Source organism: Xiphias gladius, chromosome 15, assembly GCF_016859285.1.
Source record: "Xiphias gladius isolate SHS-SW01 ecotype Sanya breed wild chromosome 15, ASM1685928v1, whole genome shotgun sequence".
NCBI lineage: Eukaryota > Metazoa > Chordata > Actinopteri > Istiophoriformes > Xiphiidae > Xiphias > Xiphias gladius.
Window position 1 is genome coordinate 32960696 of NC_053414.1, and position 17991 is coordinate 32978686.

Below are 17991 nucleotides of genomic sequence, written 5' to 3' on the forward strand. Positions count from 1 at the left end.
CTGGTTTCCAAGATGGCGGCAGAGTTTTAATAATTCAGCACACGATAGGAGTTCCTCTTTGATGGAGTGCATTCCTCTCCCATTACATTAACACAGTAACCTCCTCACAAGTCAGCCAAGCCACCCCTCTTCCTCCTCCTCTTACTTCATATTGTCTCTCCTCTTTCATCCCATTTTTTTCCATCTTTCAATATTTCTGCTTATACCTCTTCTCTTTTTCATCTCAATTTCAGGTGCTTTTATAACTTAACACGCATATGTACTGTGTGGTTATATGTGTAAATGAATCCATGCATGTGTGTGTCAAAGAAGACATGACCATGTGCCTTATTCTCATAATTTCCTCGAACATTATCTTTTAAACAGAACAAATGATTCCTCCAAGCTTACAATACACATACACATTCTCTCTCTTCCTCACACACACGTATACACACACACACTCAGCCAAAGGTCTGGTCACAATTGCACAAGATTATTTGCATCATTATGCATTATTACTTAATGATTAAGTATCAGTAGGAGTATTACGTATACTAGGGAAATAAAAGTGTACCATGTTATAATTTATTCATCTCACTTCAGAGCCATACAAAACAACAGAAATTAACCCCTTTCTGCAGTAGCTGTTCTGGGCCTATTTCTGTGTATATGGGACATGGAATGCATTTTTTGTTGTTTTGGGGGGGGTTTTTGTAAAAAAATTTAATCACACCAACTTTTTATCCGTTTTAAACTGGTCGTACTATAATATGAACTACGAAACACTTTACATTTTACATTTCCTGCTTCCCACACTTATATATACCATACATATGCCAAATTTCAGTTTGATATATAAGGAGTGAGGTTTCACACGGTAATTAGTAAGCAGTGTACCTAGACGTCATTTTGTGAGCCAAACCTATCCAAAACCTCACCAAAAAGGCCAACATGTGCTTTCCAATATAATCAGAAATATTGTTGTTGTTTTTTTTGTTTTTTGTTTTTTTCATAGATAATCTCTTGGAGCTATAGGTATAGACAATAGATGGTGGATATATATGGGTCCAAAAACCTATCCAAAAACTATCCACATCTCTTCAAACAACAATATGAAACAGTTTTGTCCATTTGTAAGATATGACTGTGGTTTTCTTGGGTGCCTGCAACTATTTACAACTATTTACGTCATTTGCCTGGCATAGCTGAAATTTCCTCTGCAGGTCATGCCTCCCTGTGAGGCAGAGACAAACATGTTAAGGAGGACTTCTGTGCCACATGATTAAATAAAAACTCCAAAAGACATACATATATCATAGATTCTGACAGCTTTTCTATTCGGTCTATTTCTATTTCTGTTCAAAACAATAGAGATGTAGGTTTTAATTTCATTAAACAGAGCAGTAATAAAGGGTTTACTGTATGACTATTTACTATTATGGATATAACATTTGGCCGTAAGTATGAATTTGTCTTTAACATTCCGGCTAGAAGGAATCATTTACCCATTTCAGAGAGAAGGCATTATGAATTCTGGAAAAAACAAAGGCAGAAAAAACTTCTACCATATTGACATTTCCGAAATATGTGAGTGACAGTCTCAGTGGAGGAGTTACAAAAAGTATTAATAGTTTATTGAATATTGTAAGATAATGGCTGTAGGGATAAAATATGTGAATCAGTTTAAACAATGTGTCTTTTATTATATTATTGATCATATATTTGTATTTGTACAAATACATATTTTGCTTATTGAGGAGTCAGCTGGGTCCAGCAGTATAGAATTAGGGTAACAGAATATTCTTTAAGTGTAAGTGCAATAGTAAGGGCAAATTTATTAAAATATTCTTTATATGTAAGTGACAGACCATCTCTGTTGAAAAGTTGACTCATCAAATGTTTTCAAACCAATTCTGAAAGAACAGGGACTTATTTTGTATAGTATATAATACATAGTATATGTTCCAGATGAAACATTGGAGTTTTTGGAGCTGGACACCTCAGTTGCTTTCCAATACAAGACCTCATTATATGATGGAAAATGCCTGTCCTTATAAATGAACAGTCACAGTTAAACTTTTAACTGGCAAATAGTCAGAATGAAAACTATTTTGCGGTTAAACTGTGTAAAAATTAACTTAGTGATTAGTGTTTCATTCAGACTCTTTTTAGTCTGTAGACATGGAAACACACTGCTTACAGGTTAGATATGTTCCCCCCGCTTTTTAAAAGAAGAATGGAACTATTTGTAGGTACAGGTACAGTGTATACAGTATACAGTATATATTTTTAGAGTTTATATTGGCAGATGTTAGCTCCCAAGGCTTGGCAGTAGCGATTTCATGTCACCAGTGCATTTGTATGCGCCACTCTCGTCAAGAAGTTGGGAAATTTAAGCTTTTTACTCAAGACGGCTACAGACACCCATGCTTGATGTTGATTCTGACGTCGGTGTGTTTAACGCCACTGTGTTTATCGGCGACTTCAGAGATGACATGGCGCCAGTGCATGCATGGTCATGCTTTGCTGTGCACACGGAGAAAAACACAAAATTTTCAGCGATGAAGCAAGAGAGGGGATTTACAACTCCATAAATAAAATAAAAATAATAAAAATAAAATAGCGTCCTGTTTTTGATTCCGTTAGCTGCTTCAGCGTTGAAACAGCCTAAGAACAAGGCAAATTTTCACCTTTATCTCCGTTACAGTCATGGCCAGGTTGACTGTCCTTCAGAGTATGCACAGTCAAATGACTCTCTAGGACTCTCACAAGATGGTGATGTTGACAAGGACAAGGCAGCGTGGCTGGCCGTGACAACTATGTCACCGAGCTGGATAGGTGAGTCGATTCTCTCATTTAGTACGAATGGCTAGGCACAGCAGCTTGATTTGGCAGCTGCAGAGATCACTGGATCTGACTTGGTTATCTTACACTCACACTCGGGATGTAGGCCACCAGAAGAGTGCCTCCTCACTGCTAGCGCTTGCGGCTTCATGGCCCTTTCTGCCGGGGCCCTCTGCGTTTCCCTCCCTGCAATGAGAGGGACGGGTTGGGTGCGTCAGTGTCCCTGCACTCCCGCTGACAGATCACTAACCAGAGTTGGTGCATCGTTGTGGCGCTCCCCCTCCCTGGCTACACAGGATGTTGAGGAAGGCTTACACCTTACGGTTCTGCCATCAGCCTTCAACATTCAGCGAATTTATGCACACTGCTCTCCAGCGTCACACAGAGAGCCGCATTGGAGGAGGAAATAGCCTCAACCCCGGCAAAGGGACCTATTATGAAAGTTCCTCAGTTGGAGGCACAGAGGGGTTTTTTCTCCCTATAGTTCAAAAGAACTTGGGGGGCATGATACCTATTCTCGACCTCTGTGCGCTGAACAGAGAACATCCTTTTCTTATAATGACAATCAGACAGTTGTTGGAATGTATCTGATTGGGCAACTGGATGACATCAATATATCTGACGGATGCATTTTTTTACGTCCCCACTCTGCTGCAGCACAGGAAGTATCTGCGCTTCTTAGTAGGGGAGGGGATTTATCAGTACTGTCACCTCCTGTTCGGTTACTCGTTGGTGAGACGCACTTTCTCCAAGTGAGTGGAGAGGTTGTTGAGCCCGCTCAGAGAGATGGGAGTGAGGATTCTGACCTACTTAGACGACTGGCTATCCTCTCCTCCTCACAGCAGGAAGCCAGGGCCCCCACAGAGCTGGTGATCCATCATAGCGCGCAGGCGGGCTTTGCTGTCAATTTTGGAAAGAGCGCTTTGCAACTGAGTCAGCAGGTGCAGAATCTGGGACTGCACCTGGATGCTTTGACCATGAATGCGTGTCTGTCATAGGAGCACATGACCGCACTGTTATGGCTTGCTCCCCAGGCTCATGTCGCTGCTGGGGATGATGTAAGCGGCTCACCCAGTTGTGCACCTGAGATTGCTGCATATGACAAACTTCCAACGGTGGTTTGCAAATCTCTAACTGCATCCAAGCCATGACAAGCTCTGCAGGTTGTGCGTTCCCCATCCGGTTTCAGAGCAATATCGCCTTTCGGAACTCACCCAGCTGTCTCCACGAGGGAGTGAGGCTAGGGTGCATTCCACACTATGTTCAGGTGTTAACAGATGCATCCCTGGCCAGCTGGGGCAGGATGCTCAGCCAGGCCGTGACAAGCGGCCTGGCTTGGATTGCCCCACAACTGCGACACAGGCACATGATGGTGAGTTTGGACAACATCCCCAGCCCCCCATCATGTCCTGGGGACCCTCTATGAGGGAACGGACAGGATGTCCATGGTTGATATACTCGAGGACGAGTGGAGCATCTCCCCAGACCTGGCTGCAGTGATCTGCTAGTGTTTCAGCTGCAAAAACGCCGGCTTGTGGCAAAGAGAATGCACATTGTCCTCTCTGGTTGGCAGGGTTAAAGTGGGCTGGAACGATCTGGAGCGACATTCCGTGACCTTTCGATTAATAGGTAAATAAATCTGATTAGTGATGTCCTACCTAATAATGTCAAGCAGTGGTGTACAGGCCTTCAGGCATACCGGGTAAAATCCCCGGTGGGCTGCCACATTGGTAGGCTCCGGAGCTGCCTGAAAATCCATTAAGTTTTGACTGGTTCTCTCTGTGTACCTATCATTCAGGGTGCGCATGATAGCATGGTATGTGGCCAATCACAACAAAGTTATTTAATGCTCATTACCATTCTAGACTAAGGCAAAAGTAGCGTGCAGTAGTCAGGTACAAAAGTATTTGGAAAGAGACACAATTTTCATAATTTTCTCTCTGTACACCACCACAATGGATTTGATACAAAGCTATAATGATAATATTCAAGGTGCCTGACTTGGCCATTGAAAAATATCCCATTTATTTGCTTTGAGAAGCACTTGGGTTGTTTTCTCAGTATGTTTTGGGTCATTAACTGTACTGTCTGTACTGTGAAGCAGCGTCCTATCAGTTTTGCAGCATTTGGCTGAATCTGAGCAGATGGTATAGAAGTATACCCTTCAGAATTCATCCTGATACTTCTATCAGCAGTCACATCATCAATAAACACCAGACCCTCATTGAGGGTCCCCAGTTGCATTGGCAGCCATACATACCCATACCATAACACTGCCTCATCCATATTTGACAGATGATACAAGTTAATCTTGGTTTCATCTGTCCAAAGAATCTTCTTTTAGAAGATGGCCTCTTTCATTTGCATCAACACCTCTTTGGAGCGCATATTGAGAGTTCCCATGAAAAGCTACCAAATGCAAATTCAACACTTGGATTCAAGACCTTTTATCTGCTTAACTTGTCATGAAATAATGAGGAAACAGGCCACACCTGGCCATGAAACTGATTGTCAGTCAACTGTCCAATTACTTTTGAGCTTCTGAAAATGAGGGACTATGTATAAAAATGGCTGTAATTCCTAAACGGTTAATGCAATAATTTCGTTAAACCCACTGAATTAAAGATGAAAGTCTACACTTCCATCACATCTTGGTGGCTTTGTTTCAAATCCATTGTGTTGGTGTAGAGAGGCAAAATTATGAAAATATTGTCACTGTCCAAATGCTTATGTCCATAGTTGTATGTAATCCCCCCTACCCCCGGACCAGTCCCAGCAGACCCAGGGCTGAATTTCTTTCCACTGCAGTCTGGTGTTCCTTCACTACGTCTTGGGGTTCCCCCTCCGGCCACATCCCACTTTAACCCCTGTGTAAACACATCCACAACCCTCCTCACAGCACCCTCACTTTCAAATGTAGAATATATTCCAATCACAAGCTAAGATAATATCACATCATTTTGCACCCCAATGACAGGACCAGATCTGATTTTTATTAGAAGAACAATATCTGTGCCATATTTTGGTGCATTTTGGAATGACAGGCATGGTAATAAAATCTCACCTTCTAACATCCCAATGTTCTCAGTCACAATACAGACGTTAATGCAAGGTAGAATTAGTCTGACTATATTCTCTCTCTGCTGCTCCTCTGTGCTCATATTTTTCTCTTATCTTTACGTCTTCTCTCCACTAGGTATATTGTACAAGGGGAACGGTGAGAATATTTTCATTTCCCAGCAGCCCCCTGTAATCAGCAGCATCATGGGTAAGTACAGATTCAAATGTGATTGACTTGTTTGAGCTTTTAAGACCTATAACTTTGTCAGTGCTGATCATCTCAGTGTAGGATGGTTGGTAATTTTGTTTTACTTGCTCCAGGTATTAAAGTGTGGGAGCCACAGGATTCGCATAGGACCCAGACAAAAAAAAAAAATTCTGGAGCTTTGTGATAGTTGTTCTCTGGCAGCTTCAGAACTATATAAATGATGGGAAACATTTGTGAACTACAGTGATAAGTTTTTTGGTTAGTGAAAGTATGTTTCAACCTTTAAATGGGAATAGACATAAATATTTTTATCATTACTTCTCCAAGAACTTGCCCATCAGCAATCACATTGTAATGAATATACATTTCTGACCTTTAGGTTTACGCTTGTTTGGTTCAGTATACTCACAAAGACTGCAATCTCAATCTGTAATGGCTACTGATGCAAAACACAATTCTTGTTTTAAAAATATGCACTCTTTATTTTGACAGAATTTAAGAATTTTTGAATAGAATTTAATAGTCAGTTTTCTTATAAAAGTATGTAGTGACCATTAGAGGAACTGAAACTTTTCCCCTTTTTCTTCCAATTTGGAATGTTAATTTACTTATGCAATGCAGTGCTTGACACCATTAATTCTACTTTTGGTCTGACAGATGGTGTCAGTACCCACTTCTTTTTAACTTGGTAGTGTTGAGCTTAAATTTTTGGGTGTACTGTCTTTGGAGGTTCATGCTATTTGGAAGTGCCTGTGCAGGGAATTAAACTGAGTCTTTACAATAGTGGACAGCACATCTGTCCCACATATTAAAGTCTTTATTTGACTTGACTTTGTCAGATAAATGCTTGGCCCACAACAGTGTTCAACAACCCAGTCTTATAAAATTAATATGGAATGAGCTTCCAACTGGCCAGTCTCCTTTGTGGAAAGAGCAGAAACCACTGTTGTAGTCAGTAAAAATGGATTTCATCATCCTCTCTTAGGAAATGGCCGTCGCCGCAGCATCTCATGCCCCAGCTGTAATGGGCAGGCAGAGGGCAACAAGTTGCTGGCACCTCTAGCTCTGGCCTGTGGAGCAGATGGCAGTATCTTTGTTGGAGACTTCAACTACATCAGGAGGATCTTCCCCTCAGGGAATGTTACCAGTGTCATGGAGCTGAGGTAAGAGGAAAGGGAGGGAGAATGGCTGCTGCTGCTGCTGCTGCTGCTGCCATCATCATATTTACTAGTTACTTTTCAGATAAAGATTTTAACATTAGAATGTGAAAAAATTTACATTAATTAAACATATGGTAAGATCATGAAATACAATACATTGTTAAAGATTAAATTAGTACTTTCCAAACATTTTGATGTGTGACAAATTACAAAAAAGTGGTGTCTACTTGGGGCCCATTCTCACAGATGTCTCTAACTTGTTAGAAGCTGCAGTAAAGAGTGATTTTGACTCTAAACTTTTCATTTCTTTTCATTTCATTTAAATAACTGTAATTATACAAAGTCTAAAAACCAAAAACAGATATGTGTATCAAAACTCTGTTTATTCTTCTTTCATCTCCCACTAATCAACTCACGACCCCTCAGATTTATCTGCTGACCCTTAAGAGGCCCAACCCCTAGGTTGGGAACCACTGGCTAACTGTATATAAAGTAGTTAAAAATTGCTAAATCTCGAGCAGCTACAACAGTAAAATGCTGCTTATACATTTATTCATCAGTATTAACAATCTCCTAATGTCATATAGAATCAAATATGATTCAAAGGGGACATTTGACTGCAGAAAAAGTACTTTTACTTTATACTTTATATAGATTTTGATGATAATATTTCTGTACTTTCACTTAAGTAGGATTTTGAATGCAGGACTTTTACTTTTACTTTTGCTAGTATTTTGAAACTGTGGTATTAATAGTCTCAATTGAGTAAAGGATCTTCCACCACTGCGGATCAGGGATTTGAACCTATTCTAGAGAACACATTTCCTAGTGTCACAGAGATAAAGATCTCACTCAGAGAACTAATGATCCATTTTAAAGTAAAGCTTTGCCAAAACCTATTCATCCAGGTTAATCAGACTTATTGTTAATGCATGAAGGTTGGTGGGTTTGAGTGGAACAAAGTTAGGCCTCAAATATTTTTAAAAATAAACTGATTGAGTTGAAAGTACTTGGTTTTTGATTAAAACCCAGCTTCCAATTTATCTATCTGCCTCAGCTTTTCTGGGCATCTTTCCTCCCTGTACTCAACTGATAAGCTCCACATCATTGGTCTTGGAGCACTCTTAATCAATGCCTGAAAGCATAAAGGAAGGGAAGGACAGACAATTTGCCCGATTGGACATCATACCACTACAGTAATAAACATTTGAGTAGTAAAGATAATAACACTGAATTTAGAAGAAAAAGTCTGGTTTAGTGCTCTAAATTTAGAAATACTCTTGAGTGCTCATTTCTCAAAAACCTCTAGCCATCTGAAATCTTCTCCCTGTTGTCTTCTCCCATGCTTCTGTGAAGCATGATTCAAATTCTGAATTTTCACTCCAACTTCTAAATGTTCCTTTGTTTTCCACCAAGTTCTTCTTCTGGAGATTTTCACTGTAATACCTATCAATCACCAATCCGTCTACTAACTCTTGTTTCTTCTCTGTTTTCTCTCATTGCTTGTACTGTATTAAAGAAACAAAGATTTCAGACATAGGTAAGATTGATAAATCTTTCTCAACCTTTAACATCCTTTTAATTCCATTGTCAATTTATGTTGCTAATGCACCAGACTTTTGTCTGCACATGTCTTCCATCCTTCTCTCCTTCTTTTCAATAAAAACAATCACTGTTGCTCATTCCAGGCAGGTTTCAGACCTGAATATACTGACACCCTTAGCCCAAGTACACAGTACATCAAGAAGACAGTGAGAACAAATTGTTAGTGAGATAATTTTGCACATAAAATTTCTTAAGAAGTCAAGTAATGCTTTAAAGCTGCAGATTGTAACATGTTGTGAAGAGAAAAGTGTCAAATAATGTAGATCTGACAAACAGATGATGTGCAACAAGAAAAACCACATTCACACTAGTTAGTAAACTAGCTTAAAGTATAATTCTGGTTAATTACAAATTGAGTCTTGGTTTGTTTTGTTTGATATTGTTTTGGTTTTATTTTGTCATAAGACAACCCACACATAACACACCTATCCAAATATCCAAAAAAGAGAGAAAGAAACATGGATTCATTACAATGTGGAACATAAGAAGTGCAATAGAGACAATACAAAACGAACCACAAGCACCATACAAAGCAAAGCATAACACAAACATTAAAAGTTGAAATAACTTATTTCCATAGTGGTAGTCCTGTCCTGCCCTGAATCATGATAACAACAAAGACTTCCGGGTCTCTGCTACACTACTGCCCAAAAGTTGTAACATGCAGGAAAAATAAATAAATACATTCAACCTTATACCCTCTTATCATGTCTTTAAATAAAAGGTTTTTACACACATTTTTTGAAAACGTATAAATTTCCAAGGATCTCAGATCATCTGGTAAACTGTTCCGAATTTTATCCCCTACAAACTTAAAAGGTTTAGATATTCTAATTTTTGTTGTTTTGGTTATCATTTCTATTTGTCATGATCACATTTTCCTCACCAAAATTACTGATGAAATCTGGAAACATGGAATTGTCCATTCACTTACCAACCAGTAATGTTGCAATATGATTCTCAACAGAGTCAGATTAAAGGCAGAGAGAAACAAAGAATTGGGGGAAAAGTAGCCCTGATGTTTGCTACATCTCACTCATCTCGCTTTTTTTGCCTGCTTCTTTTTTGTCTCCCCCAGTCTCATTCTCTTTCACTCTCTAATCATGACAAGCGTTCATAGGAAATTGGGCCTTTTCTTCTGTTGTCAGCTCAGATGAACAGCACAGTCGTCACTTTTAAGACAGCAGCCCCTAGCAAGGAAACCTAGCAAGGAGAGACGTGGGGGGAGGAGGAGGGGTGGTGGGGGGTGAAGATGGTACGGGGTGTGGTTTCTTTTCCTCCTTATTTCTCTATGTATTATATTACAGTCTCTTTATCCCCTCCTCTAACAGCCCCATCATAACTGTCCCCTTTCATTTCATTCAACGTGATACATAGTTGTTAGAGAGAACATGCAGGCAAACACAATGATCATGAAGAGCTTCTGGCAGCAACTAAATATTCTTATACACATGTTAAGTTTCACATAAACATATAGAGATGAAATAAATGAATAAAGGGCAATCATTTTAGCTCTGCTATGGTGTCCACCAACTCCTTAAAAAGATATTGGTTCTTATCTACTAAATGCTGCTCTTCCCCAGCTAGTTGCTAGTTTTTTCTGTCAACTGTTTGGTGATAAGCAAGTAGTTTTAATGGAATGAGGGATGAGGGATTTTTCCCTGAAAACAGCTGCTGATTGTCACATCACACTTAGTCATTTAAACCATTTTTTTTTGTTTAAAAACATTGTTAAGTGGAGCTTTGAGTAAAAATTTTAATGCAGGACTTTTGCTACTATGTATTTCTACTTTTTCTTAAGTGAAGGAACTGAATACTTTTTCCAGAGCAGAAACCTTTTCTATGATAAAACAATGATCTTTCCCTAAATCTAACCAAGTTGTTTTTGTGTCTAAACCTAAACAAATTTAATCCATACCGTATCATATGATATGTCATGTCATAAAACAGATTTTTCAGCAGTGATTTCTAATGGTTTTGGAAAGCACAGACAAATGATTTTGCCCTTTCAAAAGGGGCCTTATATCGGAAAATGCTTGTGAGTGTGTGTGACAAATGCTATACAAATGAAGTTGCTTTGAGTCACGTGGGTAAATTCTGAGTTTAATTAGGTTTTCAAATTTACCGTTCCAACTTCTACTAACTATGCCCACTCTGTAATTTAGGCTGATACATTAGGATTTGGTGCATTGTGTCACTGGCTCCTTTTCGCTGTCCTTCCTTCTGAAAATGAAAGTATTAAAGTTGAGTTTTTTTCTGTATCTCATTATATGCACACAGAGCAGTACCATACCTGGTACTTCTTTGCCACTGGCAAAAGACACAATGATTGAATTCATTTTTTAAAATTAAATTTCACTTTCTAATTAAAACACAACTTCCTCTCGGGAGGATTTGTCATGTCAGAGTTATTTCCTACCTTCAGCCAGTCCTTTATGTTTACTTATTCACACTCTGTTCTGTTTCATTTGTTGTTATTCTTTCATTCCCGTCTCTCTTGGTAATTTTTTCTTCTTCTCGTAGCCTTTTGTTATTCACTACATCCTTCATTTTTTATCTGCTTTTATAGCCACACTTTCCTATCTTTATTTGCCTCCTGTTTTTCCTTATTTATTTATCTCCTTCCTATTTATTCCCTGCTTCTGTCTTCCTCTCATTCTGTGCTTTGCATACTTTCCTCATTCTTTAATTGCATCTATCAGTACTTACTATTTATCCTGGTTCTTCTCCTTTTTGTCTTCCTTTTTTTGTTTCTCCTGCTGCCCTTGCTTCTATATCCTGTTCAGTCATATTTTTTAATGTGTACTGGCATATTTAGATGATCCAGTGCCTTCCACATGTCAAGTTCATCCTTAGGCTGTATTTCTATATTTAACTGAACACACACAGACACACACACACACACACACACACACACACACACACACACACACACACACACTGAAGCATGTCTTTAATAGGCTTTGTCATTACAAAATGGCAGGCTTATCAGCACATCTGGGCGTGTCACATGCAACACAGCGATTTTTTTAACCTGTTTTAATTAACAGCATGTAATCATTTGCTCATTATCACCAACCCCTGAGACTTAGGGCCAAAGGCAAGTGTGTATGTATATATCCATGCCTCTGTGTGTGTGTGTGTGTGTGTGTGTGTGTGTGAGAGAGATGGATTTTACATGACAGTGTGGCAGGCATCATTAAGAGTGTGTCACAGACAAGTGATGGCCCATTGCCCCCACGTAGCTGTGTTCAGACTGACAAACAGACAGCCCTACTGTTAATACTCACAAACACGACACAAAGGCACTTGCTTGCTTTCTCATTTACATATATCCCACCTGCACTTAAATCTAGAGAAAAGAATAGAAAACACTCACACCGCGTCTGCTTCTCATTCCCTCTCTGTCTCACAAACATACATACACACACACACACACACAGACACACACACACCAACCTCCTAGTACACTACTGGCAGTAAATTAACACCAGTTTCTTGGCTTTCACTTCATCAACCTTGCTTTTATTCATTACTTCTTCATTATCATCAGCTCCAGAAAGCCTCCTTCATTTCCCCATCATAATTTGGCTGAAACCAAATTATAAATCTGCTCTGCTGATGAAAATTTCATAATAATAATCCATTTGTAAAATTGTTAAAGCCGTGCACTGTATTTGATGTTTCCAGTCAGACTATGGATCATGTAGTGATGTGTCACCATGGTCAACAGGAGGCAACCATCCACCAATGACACATGGATGATTTAGGTTTTTGTTTTCAAAACTGGGTGTATTTTTTTAATGTTAATGTCTTCAAACAGTGATGTCAGTGATACTGACATAATTGAAGGTACAACATAAATAAACCAATTCTTTCTTGTTTCTATCTTTCTATCTATCGGTGTTATCTACCACCCCTTTTGTCTACCACTACCCTCTGTAGCAACAACCCTGCTCATCGTTACTTTCTAGCCACTGACCCAGTAACAGGGCAGCTATATGCGTCGGACACTAACTCGCGACGGATCTACCGACCCAAGATGCTCAGCGGTGCCCGTGACCTTATCAGTAAGCACACACTTCATTTCCCTAGTAAAACACCCTGTTGTTAGAAATGAAAGCATTCAGTTGTTAATTTTAATGCAATGTACACAGACATATCAGCTTCAACTGAAATTCTTAGAAAATAGCAGGGGAGAAGATACAGGTAGAGACTGTAAACGTATGATGTGTGTGTTCAGGTAATGGAGAAGTAGTGGCTGGTACAGGTGAACAATGTCCTCCATTTGATGAAGCACGGTGTGGAGATGGAAGAAAAGCTACAGAGGCACAGCTACTGGGGCCTAAAGGTACACACACTCTCACACACACACACACACACACACACACACACACACACACACACACACACACACACACATACACACGAGATAGATACATATAGCTGGACGACATACTTCTCAAGACATATTTCAGGCCCACACACAAGGGCACAGGGTTTGACCCATACACTAACGCCCAGTTGAAATCTTGGCCTGTATTTTATGATATTTCAGGAGTGTAAGCATTTCAACAACTTTCTTATCCTTGGAAAGTCATCCTACTTCTATCAGAATTGTGTAAAGCTGCAGAGCTGTAATGACATATTAGAAGTCCCCAGCACTGGGCAACTGATACAAGCATGTGCACAGTCTGGGAACTGGGGTGTATAAGGAGCAAGCTGGAAGATATTCAGTGGATGAAACCAAACCATTCTCACAGATTTCTGCATTTTGTTCCAGTCATGAACAATCAGATCATCTCTTTCCCTGCCCTTTAAAAGCAGTGTTATCTCAGCCACAGCACTCTGACAATGTGCTGAAGCAGAAAACAAGCAGCGTCCCTAAAAAGCTGGTGCAGGAGGTGCAGAATCTCCGCAAGCCAACATACAGCACCTTAAATTGAATCAGCTTGGGGAAGTTGACACCTTTGGTTACTGCGTTGCTCTGGTCTTGTAGGACAACTATTCTCCTGTGAAGGAATCAGTAGGGAACAGAAACTGATGCTGAAACACATGTTGAAACATACGTTATCTATGGCAGGACAGCTTCCACAACTTAGTCCCTGATTTGCCCAGAACTTGGTGGAGGGGTGGGGCATGGGCCAGGGAAGAACCTATTAAATTTTGGATCCAGATCTACAGAGTGCCATTCTAGTTCTATATGTACATATTTTGGGCTGATTTCGATTTGTACAGCTGCTGTTTTGCTCATCTGTACAACGTTTTTTATCACTTGTGACATTTTTCATTCATATATTAATTTTGGCTGACTTTTCTTAATACAACGAGGCTCTATATGGTCTTATTATGGTCTTTCTGCAGCTTGCTCTTTTTTATTTTCTGCTGCAGCTCCATCCTGACCTCCCCACAGAAGAATTACCACACTTTCATTTTCTCATTTACATCCTGGAGTAGATGTATTCATAAATAAATGGATGACCATATATTTAAATTGTGCATGTGTTATTTGTTTCTATTTCGTACAGGGATTGCAGTTGATAAAAATGGCTTGATCTACTTTGTGGACGGAACTATGATCAGGAAAGTGGATCGTAATGGAATCATCTCCACAGTGCTGGGCAGCAATGACCTGACCTCTGCACGACCTTTGACCTGCGATACCAGCATGCATATTAGACAGGTAACATGCAAAGAGTACCTAAATATGCTACATTCACCAGTCCATTCTTATTGTCATCCTGTAAGTTTTCATTTTGCTACAACAATATAAGACCTGGATTGGAACTAAATGTTTCCAGTAAACATAAATTGCAGTTGTAAATTAGTTGCACTTGTATGTGATTCATTCAATGGTTGTAAAATAGACAAAACAAAGTTAAAACATGGCTCTATGGCTGGAATTCAATTGAAATGTGGCTCATCAGATAAACAGAGCCCTTTACATCTTAACAAGGCATGGATTTTGACTCGGTGGCATTTAAGAAGCGAGTAAGTCTACTCTTTCTGTTTTCACACCTTATTTTCAGAGTGAAAATGTACAGTCTTACATACACGAGATGGACTGTGTGTGTGTGTGTCTGCGTGAGATGAGGTCTGTGTTTTGTGGGAAGAGCCGCGTGTCGTTCTCTGCAGAATTTAGCTCAGTTTGACTTCTAGCACTTATCTAGTTGCCCTCTTGAGTTCACTGGAAACAAATGAACTGGCAGTTCACACATTCCCAGTTTCAAAAGCTCTTTCTGTAGATAAAAGGTATTCTATATTTATAACTATACAATCCATATAAAACGGTTGTTAATGCATTATATCCTTAAAATGTACTTTTTTAAATTGGTTGTAATTGTATTACTCCTTGTAGATTGCTTTTTGCTGTAATGCTTCATATCAGGCTTTAACACGTGAAAATTTAGTAGACCAGTAAATATTGTATGTATTTATAAACTGGCAGATATAATTTATAACTTTACAAAACAGCCCATATTATGAGAATAGACATTTCCCTGTATATTATTACTGTATTATTGATATAGTTTATCAAAGACATTTAATGGAAACAGTAAATTTAGTTTAAGGGGTTAGAATTGAAGTTTTCCCACTTTAAAATAATGTAAACCTTCACCTACAGGAACTGTTCAATTTTTATTTTTATTTATCATTTATTTTAACAAATACCTCCTCTGGAGCAGGAAGTAGCACTAAAATGTTACTTTTGTGAAGCTGAACTAGCTATCGGTAACCTTTTCTGAAGTTTTTGCACTCCCTGCTTTCTCTTTACTGAGGCACTGTATGTTGTGTTGCTGAATTCTGAGATCATGAATAGTTTTATTTTTTATGTAAACTATCTATCATTATCTAACAGTACCATTAGGCCATTGGCAGTGATTCATTCAAAGTTGACAGGATTCATCCAGGAAATTATATAACTGTATAAGAATCAATAGTATCATATAACAAAAAACACTATAATTTAATGAAATTATACAGAGTCAGAGTAGCATGTGAAATGAAACTCTCTTTCTGCTTCCCATCTGTCATCTGTACCTCAAGGTTCGCTTAGAATGGCCCACAGATCTAGCCATCAATCCCATGGATAACTCCATCTATGTCCTGGACAACAATGTTGTACTGCAGATTACTGAAAATAGACAGGTACTGTCTATACCCATATTGACAGCAGTGCATGTTTTACAAACGTCCCACCACGTGTGCTGTTTTTTGGATTTTCAAGCAATTCTTTTTTAATAAATTTGCTTTTTTGGAGTAACATAAGTAAAGCATACCATTTGATGAAATAACCTCATTCCACTTTGCCAAAAAATACACCATGTTACTTAATTATTCTTAACTAACATTCATGTATGTGCGTATTCAGGTTCGTATCGTAGCAGGTCGTCCCATGCACTGCCAGGTGCCTGGTATAGAATACACTATGGGGAAGAGAGCTGTCCAGACCATGCTAGAAGGAGCTACAGCCATTGCCTTGTCCTACAACGGCGTCCTCTACATTGCAGAAACAGATGAGAAGAAAATCCACCGCATTCGACAGGTAATCTTTAGGACACGTATGGCACATTCATGTGCCATACGATAATTTCCCAATTATCTGATTAACAGTTTTCCCTACAAAAAAGTACAACTTTCTCTCCAAGTCAGTAGTAGTGACCTATTGGCAGAGTTGAGATATACCTGTTTTACCCTCAGATTTAAGAAAAGGCATTACATGACCAACCTGTGTCACTTTACCATTTTTGTTTATCTTATTTTATTTTAAGGGGATGTCTTTTTTTCAGAGTGCCCCCCTTAGTTAATAAGACTGGGAGAGAGAATTGGATGACATGTAATAAAGGTCCCAGGTCTGATTTGCACCCCAGATGCAAGTATATTAGTCAAATGATTTAACTGAATGCTTTTAGTGTATCATCTTATTTTCTGTGAAAGCGCAGAATTGTTTTTTTTTTTAATTTTCAACATACACAAACAGAAATTTGATAGTAATACAATAACTCTAATATTTTAAACAGAGAATCAGTGAGACAAGTTCAAAAAGCAAGCAATTAACAAGCAAACAAACACATAAACAAAACTGAACAAACTTTTCTCAATCATACAGGCTTATGCCACTTCTCGGCCACTGTTGTCTGACATTGCCATCCCTGCACATAAGGCAATCACAGTCCAGACTGTTCTCATTTATGGTTATCCGATGGTGGCACAAGCTGCCAAATGCTGTCAGAGCAGGGGAGCCCCTCTCTATCTTCACAAATCTCTTAAAGACTCATCTCTTCGAAGAGCACCTCTTCTCCTAACATAACACCCTAACATACCCTGCTAGCATTTACTGTGCAGTGTTGGTGCATTTATTTACACAGTCTCCTTGCACTTTGTCTTTTGAACAGATGTAGCATTCAACACCTACTTCAAGGTCTCCTACAGTACTGAAGCTTTAGTATTGTCCCTTTGGATAAAATGAGTAAATGTAAATGTAAATAACTACAACAAAAACACAATGCACAGAAAAAAAAACAAACACACACCAAAACAAAGTAAATAGGGGGATTACTCTCTGCGATTCATAGGACTTACTATAAAAGTGAATACATGTGCATTAGTCTAACTGCATGTGTTATTAACATACGACACTTTAATGGTAAAAGTTCCTTTCTCTAGGTCTTCAGGACATGGTTGCTAAGAAGGGTGACCATATAGAATTATACTTATCTACATAGTCTATATTAAAGTAAATTACCTTTTCAAGTTTACTTTTTACTTACTTCTTACTTTTTCAACTTGTAACTTTTATATGTTGTGACTATTACAACACAAATGTTCTGGAATACATCATTCCAAATCTTTCGAATAGTTACACATTCCTACAACATATATTCCTAGATGAGCATTTCCAGCAAGTGCTGTCGGTCTTTACCCAGATCCAGCATAATGTTTTGAGGTGAGTTAGTCTCAGTGAAACATTCTTGGAGACAGACTGAGCTCTTCTCTAGATCTTGTTAGATTCATCATTAGTTATGCTACATCTTAGATCGATAGTCCAAGCCATTTTTAAAGCTGGAAAATTAGATGATATTTTAATTTCTTCATTGATAGTTTTTGTATTTAATTCAGATATATCTCTCG

General features: G+C 38.8%; 1 protein-coding gene across 4 annotated transcripts in view; it reads left to right on the forward strand.

Moving 5' to 3' along the window:
• tenm3 (teneurin transmembrane protein 3) overlaps positions 1 to 17991 on the forward strand; it is a 230546-nt gene that overhangs the window by 179335 nt on the left and 33220 nt on the right. For 2 of the 4 annotated variants that reach the window (XM_040145299.1, XM_040145301.1), the window contains 8 exons: positions 6023 to 6094; positions 7080 to 7257; positions 8774 to 8794; positions 12805 to 12929; positions 13103 to 13210; positions 14388 to 14542; positions 15907 to 16008; positions 16232 to 16405. In XM_040145299.1, coding sequence (XP_040001233.1) covers positions 6023 to 6094; positions 7080 to 7257; positions 8774 to 8794; positions 12805 to 12929; positions 13103 to 13210; positions 14388 to 14542; positions 15907 to 16008; positions 16232 to 16405 — 935 coding nt within the window. The remainder of the gene's footprint in view (positions 1 to 6022; positions 6095 to 7079; positions 7258 to 8773; positions 8795 to 12804; positions 12930 to 13102; positions 13211 to 14387; positions 14543 to 15906; positions 16009 to 16231; positions 16406 to 17991) is intronic. The other 2 variants (XM_040145300.1, XM_040145302.1) reach the window with 1 other exon arrangement.